This window comes from Artemia franciscana, chromosome 5, assembly GCF_032884065.1.
Source record: "Artemia franciscana chromosome 5, ASM3288406v1, whole genome shotgun sequence".
Classification (NCBI taxonomy): Eukaryota; Metazoa; Arthropoda; class Branchiopoda; order Anostraca; family Artemiidae; genus Artemia; species Artemia franciscana.
In genome coordinates this window covers 15717633-15734529 of record NC_088867.1, presented here as the reverse complement: position 1 = coordinate 15734529, position 16897 = coordinate 15717633, and the positions used below count along the sequence as shown (strand labels likewise).

The 16897-nt window shown below is 34.9% G+C and overlaps 1 protein-coding gene across 1 annotated transcript; it reads right to left on the bottom strand.

Moving 5' to 3' along the window:
* Positions 1-6870: 6870 nt before the first annotated feature.
* On the bottom strand, positions 6871-16598 carry LOC136026768 (protein obstructor-E-like). Its single transcript, XM_065703474.1, has 3 exons — positions 16333-16598; positions 9404-9595; positions 6871-7271 (listed from the first exon to the last, which is right to left on the bottom strand). Exons 1-3 carry the CDS (start codon positions 16595-16597, stop codon positions 7045-7047), a joined length of 684 nt encoding a protein of 227 aa, XP_065559546.1. The 5' UTR covers position 16598; the 3' UTR covers positions 6871-7044.
* Positions 16599-16897: the final 299 nt, after the last annotated feature.

Genomic DNA, 16897 nt, shown 5'->3' with positions numbered 1-16897 from the left:
AAAGTGATGGAAGTTCGTTACAACTTATTTGTTATATTTATATAAAAAAAATGAATTCTTTAATTAATTATGGTTTAATCTTCTTCTATAGTTGTCCTTTCATTTCCACTAATTGCAAAAACACAGTCGTTAAGCACACAACTGTAACCATACTCAAAAAGGTCTAGAATTCAGTTTAATATTACAACACATAATATGTTTGCTTTAATAGCAATTTCCACTTTTCTAGAACACTGCTTCTATGAAGTTCCCTTTGGAGGTTTTTGCTGAAAAGTAGCTCTACCGTGTGTCATAATTTCGTCTAATCATAAGGTTTTATCAGAAGAGCTGCAAACTTTCTAAAATCCTGTGAAATATACATGTACTACCGCAGGTGGCGGGAGCATACCACGCTTGGAAGAAGGAGGTTTAGTGTGGCACAAATTTGGCTAGGAGGGGCTTAAGGCATGTCATATGTGGTAGTGCAGGTGGTGGACAGAGATTTGCGCTAGGTGGGAGAAATTGGGCATTCCCTCTTTTTATTACTTAAAATTGACAACTTCTTTATAGGACTATAAATCAAGGGGAGGCATATGAGGGGGGTAATATAATGCTTCCAAAATCTTATTTATTGTGTATGCCTAAGCCAAATATGCCTAGATGATAAGATTATATTTCTTAATAAATAATTAAACATGAAAAAACAGCGGCATTAGATCCACAAAGGGTTGATGATTTGTAAGAGAGAGATAGCACATGCACACCACTTAAATGCTAACTTAGAGAAAAAAAGAATTATTAGGAATATCATATCACCCTGTAAAAATTAATCTCAATACTAGACTGAGTAAAGAGGAAAAAAACTAAGAGGTAAAAAAATTGCAACTTCGAGCTGATTCCGATATTATATTTCATGCAGCATCACTCAATGTTTTAGAATTAAATTTTGCCGTTATGGATAGACTAAAAGGAATTCGAATATGATCTGTGTTAGTAACATGATAAGTAGTGAATTGGATGCAAAAAAAAAAGAAACAGCAATACACTAAGAAGTTTAAGTAGATGACTATGGAGCCGAGGAAAAGTAAAACAGGAATCTGAAAGGAGATATAAAATGTTTCAAGATAAAGTAAAAAAATAGCTCCTGAAGGACTAATTTCCTTGCTTTATTATAGGCTTAGAAAGCTTTTAGAAACAGAAAAGCCTTTAAAAAGTCAACAAATGCTACTAATCCTTCAGTCGGCCATTCATTCGATTATTTAATTAATATTCTTAAGATAAATATCACATTAGCACAAGATCTGTTTGGTCGAAAGCCGTGTTGTTCATCTTTCAAGATATCCCGACTAAGTGTGATTTACGACCGTTTGGAATATGGACTGTTAGGTGATAGCTTATATCGCCAAAGGTTGCAGTCAACGGTTTGACAGTTTAACAATCAGCCCTTTCTTCCAGTCAGTGGGGACAATCTCTGATCCGAAATATGGTTTAAGATTTCGTATAGATATTTCGTTAAAACCCCAGCGCCACATTTAATTATTCAGGCTATAAGCCGCGTTTATTGATAGTTATTTATGCTTGTTTTAGGCTTGAATTACTATTTTGATAAATGTTTGCTTGTCTTATGGTTGATTTAGCTCTTTAATCTTCTTTGAAAAACGTCTTTTTTTAGTTTTTCTTAATTAATTAAAAGCAACGATTTTAGCTCGCTATTTTAGCTTCCGTAAATCCATCCACTTTTTGCATTTCCTCCGTCCGTATAGTTAATTAATTACAGAATTATGTCTAACTTGAAGTTGATATCCTCAAAGAATTCCAAATTTGTAAGTTCTAACTAAAGGGTGCTATGTTTTACAAAGTAAGCTTTATTCGTAGAGTGACACAAATTAAAAATCCGAACTTTATTTGCGGATTGAAACAAGTCGGAAATATTTTTAATTGTTTTTGCTAGTATTAGGCACCTGTTGTTTGTATAAAATTAAATAAGAAAAACAAGTTTTTTAACTGAAAGTAAGGAGCGACATTAAAACTTAAAACGACCAGAAATTACTTCGTATATGAAAGAGGCTGCTTCCTCATCAACGCCTCGCTCTTTACGCTAAAGTTTGACTCTTTCTCTCAATGCTTCTTTTTAAAACAGTAAAAAACTTTAGCGTAAAGAGCGGGGCGTTGATGAGGAAGCAGCCTCTTTCATATACGAAGTAATTTCTGGTCGTTTTAAGTTTTAATGTCGCTCCTTACTTTCAGTTTAAAAACTTGTTTTTTTTTATTTAATCACACGGATTGGACGAACTATCGAAGGAAAAGTACCAAGCCAAATCGACGAGCAATACAAAATGTATTGCTCGTGAATCATGAATGGGTGAATCAGGGAAAAATATAACAATCGTAGAACATTTGGGGGGGAAATACGTTTTAATTTGCGCATGATACCTAAGTTACGTGACAATATTTTCGAAAATGACTTCACAAAATCTTTAAATGATAGGGTTTCATCAACATTGATTCCGAGGTATTTGGTGAATCTTGTTCGTTTAATAATTCCCTGCTCCGAAATTATTTCCGTAAGCCAAGTGTAAAAATTCGGAGATCGAGAGAAAAAAAAAATTGACTTATCTATATTCAGGTCCAGGTGGTTTATTTTAAGCCATGTACATATCCTGCTCATTGCTGCATTTATCGTTGACATGAGCAGTTGTTCTATAGGGGCAACACACACCAAGGTTGTATCATCAGCAAATAAGGGCATAGTAAGCTGGGTCTTACTCGGACCATTGTCAACAAAGTCGTCAATTCTGGGCAGAGCTTTCACAACATGCGGTAGATCATTAATAAAAATTAAAAACAGAGTCGGACCCAGTACGGATCCTTGGGGAACCCCCCAATTAACAAAATTTTTACTAGAGAAAAATCCTTGTAAATTGACATACTGCTGTCTATTTTGAAGATAACTGCAAAGCAAACCCAATGTAGCACCCCTTAATCCATAAAATTCACATTTTTTTAATAATATTCGATGGTCACCAGTGTCAAACGCCTTAATTAAATCCAAAAATACACCAGCTACCCTAAGCTTTTTATCAAGAGCATCATTAATTATAGTAGTAATAAATGAAATCGTCATTTCTGTTGTTCTGCCCTTCCTGAAACCAAACTGATTTGGATGTAGAAGTTTATGACTCTCCAAATGCTCATAAATTCTAATATTAAAACATTTTTCTAAAACTTGTGAAACAACAGGTAATAATGAAATTGGTCTATAATTCCCCAAATCATTCTTATTACGACCCTTAAACACAGGAGTTATTCTTGCAATTTTAAGACAATTGGGGAATTTCCCTTGCTTAAAACAAGCATTAATAAGGGACGTTAATATATGTGAAATGCTTGGAAACACGGCTTTTAAAACAAGAAGGTTAATGGAATCACTCCCAGCCGAAGAACTTTTCATCTCAAAGATAGTCTTACGAACTTCATCATGAGTGACAGGTCTTAGATACATAGATACATCAACAGAAGTACCCATAAAAGTCTCTAGCGGAGGATAATTATCAGAAGCTACTGTAATACGAGAAAATCGAGCCCCAACAGTTGCAAAATATTCCGAAAGGGCATTACAAATTACATCAGGCTCATTCGATTTTAACCCAACACTTGTAGTAACTTCATCAGGCAGAACTGGATTTGTTGAAGATATAACACTTTTAATAATTTTCCAAGTTTTAGCCGGGTTACCACAAGCATCTTTAAATTTATACTCAAAATATTTTTTCTTCGCGTTTCTCAAAAGTTTATTAAGAGCATTTCTATAATTTTCATAAACTCTTGTACAAACTGGATCATTTTCATTCCTTATTTAATCCCTATATAACTGGTCTTTCTTATTTATGCACCGCAGAACGGCTTTTTGGGGATCTTTTTCCTTGACCTTGTCCGATTCATTACACAAGTTTTACTCAAAATAGAGATCAATGTATCATAAAATCTTTGGAAACTTATATTTATATCATCTAGATTTTCAACTTTATTATTCCAATCAACATTAGAAATCTCTTGTTTAAACTTTTCTAAGTTACCCTGGTTGAGCACAGGTAACATACAAGTCTAGGGCCTTGCTGCCTCGGGAAACAAACTTTAAAACTTTCCGAAATCCCAAAATGGTCAGAAACATCAGTAACAATAACCCCTGGATCTGAAAATTTAGAATTAGAAAAAATATTATCAAGTAGATTTGCCGTTAAAGTGGTAACACGCGTACAAATATTAATAGCGGGAAATAAACTATATGACATGCAAAGCTGTAGGAAGTCCATAGGAGTATTCGAATTCATATCGTTAAGGTCAATATTAAAGTCCCTAAGCATGAAGAATGGGTGTGAACCAGTAGGTAGTTTATCCAACTGTTCCTCCAAAATATCCAAAAAGACCGGTATAGACCCAGACGGTGGTCTATATAGTACAACAACATAAACATATTTTGGCTTAAGCCTGAGCTGAAGGATAAGTGGCTCAAATAACATCTCGCGAAACAGCACTAGGTCACTTCTTACCAAAACCTCGCTATCGCTCCGTATATAAGCTCCAATACCTCCATGTTGACGAAATTGATGATTCCTACGATAAAATGTATACCCTGGAATATCCAAGAGAGCAGAGTTATGCTGATTTAGCCATGTTTCTGTGAGACCAATAACCTGAAAAATGGAAAGTTCACATATCTCGCTTATAAAATTAAAAGATGAATTCAAACCCTAGCAGTTAAGATTGAAAACTCTGAGATCTTCAGAATCACCACCATTATTCCCGGACCTCAAACCATCTTTAAGTAAGTACTTTGAATTACAAGAAACATATTGACCAGCAATCCCAATATCATAATTCCAGTGGAGCTGCTCCGTAAACATACTACCAAAATCCACAAATGAAGGTTCCAAATTTTTAAGACGGCTGTTGCCCGGGGTGCCACGATCACCATCAGCCATATTCGTACAGTTTTACAACAAAGTAATATGGCCTCATCTCCACAACAAAACAAAAAAGAAAAGAAAAAGAACTAAACAAGAACAAAATAGAATATAACAAACAACAAAAGAATGACACTTTCCATCTTGGAAAAAAACAAACAAAAAAAGAAACAGGCCGTATTTGATTTGCCCGTAACGAATCCATATACAAGTTACCAAATACAACGGCTACTAATTCCCACACACACCCATAATTATCGCGACAAAATAGCAAGTTTTTTTTTTTTTTTTTTTTTTTTTTTTTTTTTTATTGACCTTTTCAATAACAAATAAACACTCACTAATTCTAACAACAGCAAAAAAAAAATTAAGAATCCAACAAACTCTTAGCATTGTACCAAGGCACTTTAATAACACGGTTGTCCATTTTAACAGAGATGCTGGATGGTAGGGTAAGAGGTACTCAGGATTCCAAACCTTTATCCGCCAAACGCTTAAGTAACCCAATTAATTCTTTACGCAAAACCCACACACGCGGTGAGACATCATCACTAATAAAAACAGACTTATAAACACCGAACTCTTTCCCTTTTAGTTTTTTCGCATTACTTAGAATCAAGAAACGTGCCTGGACACTGTCCACCCTAATTTTAACAAAATTCTTGGAACAGTGAACCACAGTGAATGGTGGCATCTTGTCAGGTGGTAGTGACAAACCAGCTACAATCACATCAGAAACCCGAGATGCAGCCTCATTCAAAGGTACATCATTAAGGCCCCAAAACAGCAAATTATGCAACTTGTCCTGATTTTCGTTAACAAGAGACTGGGACACAACCACATTCATTTCCTCGTTGTATTTCTTAATCAGCTGTGACTGGGCTTTTACAATACTTTGCAGAGCTAGAAATTCCGATTTCACTGTTGCAATTTCATTGTCTGTTGCATTACTTTTATTTTCTAGCACCATAACACGACTTTTAACTGTACCCAAATCGTTCTGAATTTCAAGTACACTCTGCTTTAGGGTTTCCATGTTCACATTTATAGATTGGACCATTTCTAAAATTTTAATGATATTCTCTGCATTCGTTTTCTGGCAGTCCGCATTAACACTCGTATCCGAATGACTAGTAGAATTCATAACAGGATCCGATAACTCAGCTTCTGTCCGGTTGCTTTTGGGTCTGGCTTTCTTTCCCATCCTGATTTAATCAAAATAATATGTCACCTACCTTTGCAAAAAGGTAGTTTTCTACCTTTTCTCTCTGCATTCGTTTTCTGGCAGTCCGCATTAACACTCGTATCCGAATTACTAGTAGAATTCATAACTGGATCCAATAAATCAGCTTCTGTCCGGTTGCGTTTGGGTCTGGCTTTCTTTCCCATCCTGATTTTATCAAAATAATATGTCCCCTACCTTTGCAAAAAGGTAGTTTTCTACCTTTTCTCTCTGCATTCGTTTTCTGGCAGTCCGCATTAACACTCGTATCCGAATTACTAGTAGAATTCATAACTGGATCCGATAACTCAGCTTCTGTCCGGTTGCGTTTGGGTCTGGCTTTCTTTCCCATCCTGATTTTATCAAAGTAATATGTAAGTAAGTAAGTACTTTTATTACCCGAAAATTCACTAGAATTACATCGGAGTACGAATGAAAAAACCTTTGCAAAAACTTATTTTTTACCCACGCTAGTTTACAGCGTGCAATTTGCATAAACCCTTAAAAGGGCACGGCTAACACCCACATCAGGATTCCTCAGGAACTAGCTCGAACGCAGAACTCACTTCTTTGTATCCAAGATTATATTGTAACAATTAATATAAGCAATTATCACGCTATTATTCACATAAGTCTACAACATGGCATAGCAACAGTTGTATCCGGGCAAAAAAAGTCAGACAAGTTTATCCATTGACTGCTGAATGCGAACTGTTTTTCCTACCCATCCTACTTTCATTTTCTTAATAGGGATAAATCTCTAACTTTAGAGAAATAGCTATTGAACAACAATTTTCAATTAATAATGTAAGTTTTAATATTAAAAAAAAAAAGATATAAAAATAAAGGTTATTCTAAATCTCAGAACAGAAAAGCCGTTCAGCTACTGCCCTTATCATAATAATGTTCACATCCTTTGACATTCTTTGGAAGATCACAAAATCCAGTCTCATGATTAAAGACTTTGCCAAGCTCACAACCTCCAAGTCTCGGCAATCCGTTGCTCATGCATTTGTAGAAGTAGCGGCAATCCGAAGGCTTGGCAAGACGCTCATGATCACCAAATTTCAACATTTTTTCTCCAGTTATTTTTGGACAGGTAAAGCCTTAAAAAAAAGTCTACTTTAATTTAAATTTTCTTCAGAAATTAAAACACTGTGGTTAGGATAGTTTAAAGACGATAGGTAAAATGCCCGACTGAGCTGACCTTAAAGAAATGGAATACGCATCATTTTCAAAGCTTTTTTAGATGCTTAGAAATCATCCGCAAAAATTCCCTTTAAGAAGATCGAAAGAGGATAAGGTTAGAATTTGTCATTTTTATCATAAAATTGTCATATATTCCTCCGAATGTTACAAAAAGTTTCTTTAGTTTAAATATGATTTAGAAATTAGAGTAATTTATTTCCTCCTTTATAATTCTTCCGGTGGGTCTCTTTATTTGTAACTTAGGCCTTTCGAAGGCGTTCAAAAGTGTGGTATCCACTGTCAGCTTTTTGTTTCTATTTAAATTCCTGGGGTCAACGCCGTATCCAGCGAGTGGGGTAGAAAGTTTTAACAAATAGGAAACATGTCAAAATAAACTTTTAAAGGAATTCAATGCAAATGATTGTCATAGTTTATTTTTAAAATGTCATTGTTACTGTTGTCATAAAATTGTCATATCTCTCCGAGTGTCCGAAATAGTTTCTTTAGTTTAAATATGCTCTAAAAATTAGAGTAATTTAGATACCACAGTTTTAAAAACTAGGAAACGTGTCAAAATAAACTTTTAAAAGAATTCAATGCAACGGTTTTGTCATAGTTTATTTTACCAATATCATTGTCACTGTTGTTTTCACCATTGACATTAAAATGATAGCATTGCTTAAGAAACCTGAAAACTGTTATACATTACCAATAATCTTCCCAAATCGACTTGAATTGTTTATTCACATCCAATCCACAGTATAAGTATATACCAGTAGCGAAATCTTTTTCCAAATATGACACATATTTCATAGCGCGTAATTAGACTATGAGTATATGCGTCAGAGCCATAGTCTCAGTTGCTGCTTGGTTTACCATCAGAAATATTTGTCATTGAGCGTACACGAAGGCGAGGTCATGAATCTTGGGTGGTTTTAGATCTAAGTTGAAAATATTCAAAGGGGAGTATAGGACTTTTCGCCACTGTATATTACCTTTACTGTGATCACATCTCAATCCTGGATAAAAAAAAACTGGTAAGAAGAACGGGTAACTAATTAGTAAATAATCAATTGAAGATTTCCTTACATTTTTTGTTTTCAAAAACGATGGAAAAAAGAGTTACGAATATAAAAGCCGGAGAAATTCTTAAATTTCTTAAAGGTGGCTCTACTAGAAAATCCTTTTTGTTTTTACTTTTTGGAAGTGTTACCTGTTTGTGAAAAATATAAAACAATTGATAATTAGAAATCGGTTGCTAGTACAAGGAAGGTTTTTTTTATAGACAAATACTTAAATACCAAACATCCCACTCTTAACAATTTGTATAATTAACTAGTAAATGGCATATTAACTCTTATGTAACTAAAACTGTGTGTGTGATGAAAGAATTTGTATGATTACAAAACAAATACAAAATTCGAAAAAAAGGAAAAAGGAAGAAAATTAATGAAAAAAGAACAAAAAAAATCTTTGGAACCAAATAATATAAAAGAAAATCGATTGAACAAACGATAGAGGATGATGTGAGACCGGGCTGCAGATCCAACTTTATAAAAACGTGACATAATCCTTCTTTAAATTACTATAATTGAGTTAAGTTTCACAGGGTTTACCAGTTGAAGTTTATGGCGTCTAAGCATTAAAAGTATTACCATTTTCCAATATTTTTATTTCACTGAAGTTATAAATGACAACAGATAGGGGCCCTGAAAGATAGGCCCATTCATTTTTTCGAAATTAGGCTATTACTGTTGTTTGTGTAAAATGAGGTAGAAACATTTCCAACGCACCATTTCTAACATAACGGCAAATTATGTCGGAAAGTATTAGAAATTATAGAAAGAACGGTAATATATTTACTTTTGAAAACTAACCATTACAAGACTAGGAGGGCCAAAATCGTATTCCGGAGTCAATAATTTAAGGAAAATTAAAAGCAATTGTATCGGCACAGTGGTCGTAGAAAATTGGAAGGATGTTTTGTTTCTTCTTTTAAATGTTTGTTAATTTTATAGCGTTGGGAAAAAAAAATATCGAAAAATTATACCAAGAAACTGTTCCGGTAAACATCCAGGACGCAAAGCAATATCAGGAAATTCGCAAACACCCTGTTTGACATCATAAACAAGACCGGGGGCACATTCGATAAGAATTTCTTGGCCGTCTCTGCACCAAAAATGCTGATCACACCTGCTATTCACTGGAAATAGTCCATTGAGCCTTGAACAATTGCCAAAACCTAAAAGAAGTGGAGATATAGAATCATACATGAGATTTGGGTGTGCTAACCTCCCGTCACTGAAGATGATGAACTAGATTAATCAAAACTCCAAAATGTTTTTTCCTAGTAATGTATTTTTGATGCACCTTCAGCGTCTCCCTGACTTGATTCCATGTGCACAGACTCCAGCGGATCCATGGGGGACCGGGGGACGCAGGATTTTTCTGCGCCATCTTTCCTTTTTTTTATTCACTCTTTTAGAATAAATTTGGTCAATTTGGTACCTTTATCACACTGAACCCCCCCCCCCCCCAAAGATTTTGCTCATTGGCACCCTTGTTACATTGCCCCCATCAAAATATTGCTCTACATCCGCCCATGTACACAGGAGATTAAGGACATTCAAAATTTCCGTAGGTGATTAACGAAAATTCTGTTGCAATTTATGGATCTGTTCCAATTTTTTACAGAAAATTTCGGTCACCATAGTAACTACCATCACCACTTAACTAACAAGTATGGTAATTTGTAATTTCAAACAGTTCGTGTTAACGAACAATAAGTAAGGAGCGACCCTGCTCAATAGTAACCAAAACTCAGAAAAATCAAATTTCGAAACCGATAGATACATCAAAAGAATCGGCTTGTTAAACTGATTTCAAATATTTAAGTTTCATTAAGTTTCGTCGTAACCATTAAAGGCTGCCGGCCTGAAAAAATTTGCCTGGGTTTCAAAAAAAGGGGAAAACACCCCCAAAAAGTCACAGAATCTTCAGATTTATCGTATCCAGTTTTTTCCAGGGATAATCGAATCGAATCATTGGTCGTAGGATGTTGTAAGAACAAAAAGACTGAAGGACAACTAGGTCGCATCCTCCACCCTTTTTTCCCAAAATCGTCCGATCAAAATTTGAGATAGAGATTTCCTTCATCAAACAGTTCGTGGTAACGAACTGTAGTAAGGAGCGATCCGACTCAATAGGAACCAAAACTCTAAAAAATTGAACTTTGATATCAATAGCTACATCAAAAGAATCGCATTTTAATGCTGATTTTAAATATATAAGTTTCATCAAGTTTAGTCTTAGCCATCAAAAGTTACGAGCCTGAGAAAATTTGCCTTATTTAGGAAAATAGGGGGAAACACCCCCTAAAAGTCGTAGGATCTTAACGAAAATGACATCATCAGATTCAGCGTATCAGAGAACCCTACTGTAAAAGTTTCAAGCTTCTATCTACAAAAATGTGGAATTTTGTATTTTTTGCCAGAAGACAAATCACGGGTGCGTGTTTATTTGTTTGTTTTTTTTTTGTTTGTTTTTTTTTTTCCCAGGGGTCATCGTATCGACCAAGTGGTCCTAGAATGTCGCAAGAGGGCTCATTCTAACGGAAATAAAAAGTTCTTGTGCCCTTTTTAAGTGACCAAAAAAATTGGAGGGCATCTAGGCCCCCTCCCACGCTCATTTTTTCCCAAAGTCAACGGATCAAAATTTTGAGATAGCCATTTTGTTTAGCATAGTCGAAAATCATAATAACTATGATTTTGGGGATGACTTACTCCCCCACAGTCCCTGGGGGAGGGGTTGCAAGTTACAAACTTCAACCAGTGTTTACATATAATAATGGTTATTGGGAAGTGTACAGACGTTTTCAGGGTTTTTTTTTTGGTTTTGGGGGTAGGGTTGAGGGAGGGGGCTATGTGGGAGGATCTTTCCTTGGAGAAATATGCCATGGGGGAAAAAATTCAATGAAAAGGGCGCAGGACGAATGTGGTCACGTTAGAAAAAAACGTCAAATTAAGAGCTTAACATACAATGCTGGGTGTTCGGAGCCTCTCTATTATGGAGTATAATTTGAAAATAACACAACTATACGAGCGATAAAACATATATACCACAACCATAACTCAACTAACGAAAGAACTGCTAAGAGATAACACAACTATAAAGCGAAAACAGGTGAAAACTAACGGGAAAATAAACGAACTAAGAGGTGGAAGGGGCCCAGAGAAAAAATATAGTCCTTTTTCAATTTTGAGCCTAACTTCCGCAAAGGAGTAATAATGTCAGAAGCCCCGAAATACCGAATTATTTTCTTTTCAAACAGTTCGTGGTAAGGAACTGTAGTAAGGGGCGACCCGGCTCAATAGTAAACGAAATTCTAAAAAACGGAATTTTGATGCTAAAAGATACATCAAAAGAATTGAATTTTTACGCTGATTCTAAATATATAAGTTTCAATTAATTTAGTCTTTGTCATCAAAAGTTACGAGCCTGAGAAAATTTGTCCTATTTTGGAAAAAAGGGGGAAACATCCCCTAAAAGTCATACAATCTTAACGAAAATCACACTATCGCATTCGGTATATCAGAGAACTCTATAGCAAAAATTTCAAGCTCCTATCTAAAAAATGTGGAATTTTGTATTTCTTGCCAGAAGACAAATCACGGGTGCGTGTTTATTTGTTTGTTTGTTTTTGTTTTTTCCCCAGGGGTCATCTTATCGACCAAGTGGTCCTAGAATGTCGCGAGAGGGCTCATTCTAACGAAAATGAAAAGTTCTAGTGTCCTTTTTAAGTGACCAAAAAAATCGGAGGGCAAATAGGCCCCCTCCCATGCTCATTTTTTCCAAAAGTCAACAGATTAAAATTTTAAGATAGCCATTTTGTTCAGCATAGTCGAAAACCATTATAACTATGTTTGGGAATGACTTACTCCCCCACAATCCCTGAGGGAGGGGCTGCAAGTTACAAACTTTGACCAATGTTTACATATAGTATTGGTTATTGGGAAGTGTACAGACGTTTTCATGGGGATTTTTTGGTTTGGGGGGTGGGGTTGATGGGAGAGGGCTTTGTGGGAGGATCTTTCCTTTGAGGAATATGTCATGGGGGAAGAAAAATTCAATGAAAAGGGCGCAGGATTTTCTAGCATTACTATAAAAAAACAATGAAAAAATAAACATGAAAACGTTTTTTCAAATGAAAGTAAGGAATAGCATTGAAATTTAAAACGAACAGAGATTATTACGCATATGAGGGGTTCTAAAAATACTTTAGCATAAAGAGCGAGGTATTTAGGAGGAGATAAATACCTCGCTCTTTATGCAAAAATATTTTTAGTGATTTCAACTATTTATTCTACGGCCTTTTTGATTCAGGGGTCATTCTTAAAGAACTGGGACAAAACTTACGATTTAGTGTAAAGAGCGAGGTATTAACGAGGGTACAAACCCCCTCGTACACATAATAAAAATATAAAAATATAAAAGTTTGTTACGTAAGTTAATTCTTAAGTTACGTATATTTTTTACTAATAAAAACGTTCGTTGAATATTAAAAGTTCTAGTAGCCTTTTTAAGTAACCGAAAAATTGGAGGGCAAATAGGCCTCCTTCCCCACCCCTTATTTCTCAAAATCGTCTGATCAAAACTAAGAGAAAGCCATTTAGCAAAAAAAAAAAATTAATATACTAATTTCATTTCAATAATTTATGTGCGGAGAGCCAAAATCAAACATACATTAATTCAAAAACGTTCAGAAATTAAATAAAAAAAAACTAGTTTTTTTTAACTGAAAGTAAGGAGCGACATTAAAACTTAAAACGAACAGAAATTACTCCGTATATGAAATGGGTTGTCCCCTCCGCAGTCCCACGCTCTTTACGCTAAAGTTTTTAATTTTTTTAAATAGTAGAATTGTGGCAAAGAGTCAAACTTTAGCGTAAAGAGCGTGGGACTGCGGAGGGGACAGCCCATTTCATATACGGAGTAATTTCTGTTCGTTTTAAGTTTTAATGTCGCTCCTTACTTTCAGTTAAAAAAAACTAGTTTTTTTTTATTTAATCACGGTTGAAAGCCCCTACAATTAAGCATTGAGATATAGCATGACCCCCCCCCCACAGCCCCAAGGGGAAGGTCTTTAAGTTATAAATTTGTCCATTATTTAAGCATAATAATTATTATTGGGAAATATGTATATATTTTTGGGCGGGGGGAGGGCGAATTTTCTGCTGGGGGGTTTTCCACGGAAGAATTTTCCATGGGGAGGGAAGTTTCTAGGGGATGAACTTGTCAGGGGAAATTATGCACTTTGGGATTTTGCCAGAATTCTTATAAGAGATTCTTTTTATATGTCTTCCTTTCTCTTTTCCGTCTCAGTGTTAGGCGTGGAGTTGTTAAGGGTAATTGTCCAGGATAAATTTTCACTGGGATTGAATTGTGTAGGGGATATTTTCTGTGGGGAGGGGTATTTTTCCATGGGGGTGCAACAAGATTTTCTAGCATTATTTCAAAACGATCAGAAATTAAATAAAAAGAAAACAAATTTTTCGAGCGAAAATAAAGAGCAACATTAGAACTTGAAAGGAACAGAAATTATTATGTATATGAAGGGGATTCCCCCTCCTCAAACCTCGCTCTTTACGCTAAAATCATTTACTTACCATGCTAAGCAGCCATGGTAAGCCGCATAATTGTGTTATTTATGGTACGCATGTACCATAGAAAATAAAAAGAAGGTTGAAGTTCAGTATTTCCAAATTTCAAATGTAGTGATGATTATACTCAGTCTTGGTATAGTTTATGGTAGAAATACCAGTAGCATTAAATCCCAGAACGGATGTCTGGCAAGCACAACTGAACTATGAGCACAAATGAACATAAAATGAACGAAATATACAATTAAGCCTAAGATCTTCATTCCTTTATTATGATTTATTTCAACTAACATTGTTTTTCTTTCAAAGTACTACTATTAGTACTAACCACTAACCGCAGCAACAAGCCGCCAGAGACCACCACAGCTACGAACGCTCTACCTCCATCCTGATCTATTCAAAGCCTACCTATTTAACTCCTATCAGGAAGTTGAAATTTCCCTTAAATTTTTCCCGACAACCTCCTATCACCACAACCGAGGACAACCTCTTTTTCGTTTCACCCTAAACGGTAGGCCGGAAAAGACAATCTCTGGCAATCTTTCATCTCCAGAACGTGTCTAGCCATCTCAAAGTTTCTCTCATTATAGCCCTAGAATTATTTTCTATCATTTTTTTCAGTATTGTCTATTTACTATTGATCTCAACAGTGCTACTATGAGTGGCAAAATTATATAGAAAATATTTCTGTAGCGTTAAATTCGTCGGTGTATTGTCATAGTTGGACGGTTAAATTTATCCTCCTAGTCAGCGGGAGGATTTTCGCTCAACTCAAAGCAATGACAGGTTCTCTATGAAATGTTTCAATTATTTCTTAATTACTCGAAAAATGTTAGTTAGATATGCCGATTACACAAGACAGCTAGTTGAATTAGAAAACAAATCGTTTTCGCATGAATCCAAAGAGTTGAACAAAAAAACGACCAAAACTATTCAAACTAAGGAGGAGGTGTGCTACTTGCTAAAAATCATCTGTTAAGCTGTTCTGAGGGAGGGGGGATTAGAAGGACCAACGTGTGATTAAACATAAGTTACCCTACTGATACCCTCTTTGGAAAGCAACTCAGGCAATGCTTTCTACCTATTATATCAGAGGCTTAAACAGGGCTGCATCCAGGATGTTTTCCGGGGGGTGGTTTAACAAAAGAATTTTTCGTAGGGTTTACACACAAAAAAAACTAAAAAAAACGCACATAAAAATTGTTGTGTCCATTTTTGTTACGTTTTTAAGAATCAGGCAAAAATTTCATAGGAGGGGGAATTTAAGAAATTTTCAAACAATTTTGGTTAATATCTGACGAGCCTATTCTGGTCCGTTCACAAATGATGATATTAGAGCCCCCCACCCTCCATCGATTAGTTGGATTACACCTGCAATTAGTTACACTTTATTCCAGAACACAATCTTTATATGCATATTTTATTTTAGAAAGGTTGATAAGAAGTAAAACTGTCCTTAAAAAAAAATTTGAAATTAACGATGTTTTCTACGGATCTTCGGAGGATAAATGTACTTAGCTACCTGATTTTGAGATGCAGACTGCTCTATATCTGTTACTATCAATAGGTAGTTTAATTTCAGTTCATATGGGCTCAGAGGAGGTAATAGTTACGCTATCATCTTTAATTACACATTGATTGTTTTTGTTGATTCTTTTTCTCAAGTTTTCAATAAACAAAAATTTCTAGATTCAGCACATATAAGAGGCGGTATCCTATGTCTCATTCAGGTTAGCTTTTCTTTGTTTCACGTGGCAACACTACTCCTTATTTCATAGGGGAAAAACTTGCTTTTAAATGTCTAATTGCTACAAATACGAATTTTTAAAATTACCAAGGATAAATGATTATTTTCTTGAGATATTACAATTATTTTACAAACATAGGGAATGCTAAAAGCTCTTTTTGACCGATTAATCTTTTTTAGAACAGCCTTAGGAGTAATCAATTAAAAAATTGAATTTTCGGATCTAGTGACTTCCTAGTAATTAAAAAGATAGTAATTGAAAATATAAAAGATAATAAAGTAATAAAAAAGATAATAATTGAAAATAAAAAAGATAATAAAGTAATAAAAAAGATAATAATTGAAAATGAAAAAGATAATAATAGAAAATAAAAAAGATAATAACTGAAAATAAAAAAGATAATAAATGAAAATAATAAAAGAATAATAACTGATCTGGCTTGGGCCTGCTCTAGAAAAATATAATTTTGATTTTCCTCTGTTATTCCGGCTCTGTTCATTTCATTTTCAGTTCATAAAATTGATGTAAAGGTTTCCAATCGACTGCTTAATAATACAAATTTATAATTTTACCTTTTGGTGGCTGGAGATTGGGCCTGCTGGTACAATCAACGTGGAATGGCAGATCACATTTTTGCAGCTCTTCGACAAAGACCATACCATCTTCACAAAGCATTTCAGTTGATTTCAAATCTTCACATTTGTAAAAACGGTCACATTGTGTAGAATCAGCTACAAAATAGGGAAATTTGCTTTTTTCGCATACCACGCCTCCTGACTTCGCTGGCACTGCAACAACTGCGAATACCATGATACTGAAAGCAAATAAACCCAACATAATGCTGTATGTCCCGTTACTGTGATAATTTGGTCGAATCCATGTCTTTATATAATATCAAGCTAACTTAATATATTGAGGGAAATCCTAGAATGAAACAAAAAGTGAATATTATCATTCCGTGAAATCTCTTAGCTAAGTTCATTTTACATTTATGCGTAGATTCCGATTCATGCAAATAAGATGTCATGATACCCAAAAAGAGTTATTTTATGCTAAATAATCAGTTTGCTATCAAAATTTATCTCAAGACAAAAGCCAAAAACTTCAGTTAGAGATATGAGCATGGAAGTAGTTTTG

Excerpts from the sequence above, each read along its gene's own strand:
- LOC136026768 (XM_065703474.1), bottom strand. The coding sequence starts at position 16,597 with ATGTTGGGTTTATTTGCTTTCAGTATCATGGTATTCGCAGTTGTTGCA. Across the intron at positions 9,596-16,332 it reads CAATCTCCAGCCACCAAAAG|GTTTTGGCAATTGTTCAAGG; the intron begins GTAAAATTATAA and ends CACTTCTTTTAG. Across the intron at positions 7,272-9,403 it reads TTTACCGGAACAGTTTCTTG|GCTTTACCTGTCCAAAAATA; the intron begins GTATAATTTTTC and ends CTTTTTTTTAAG.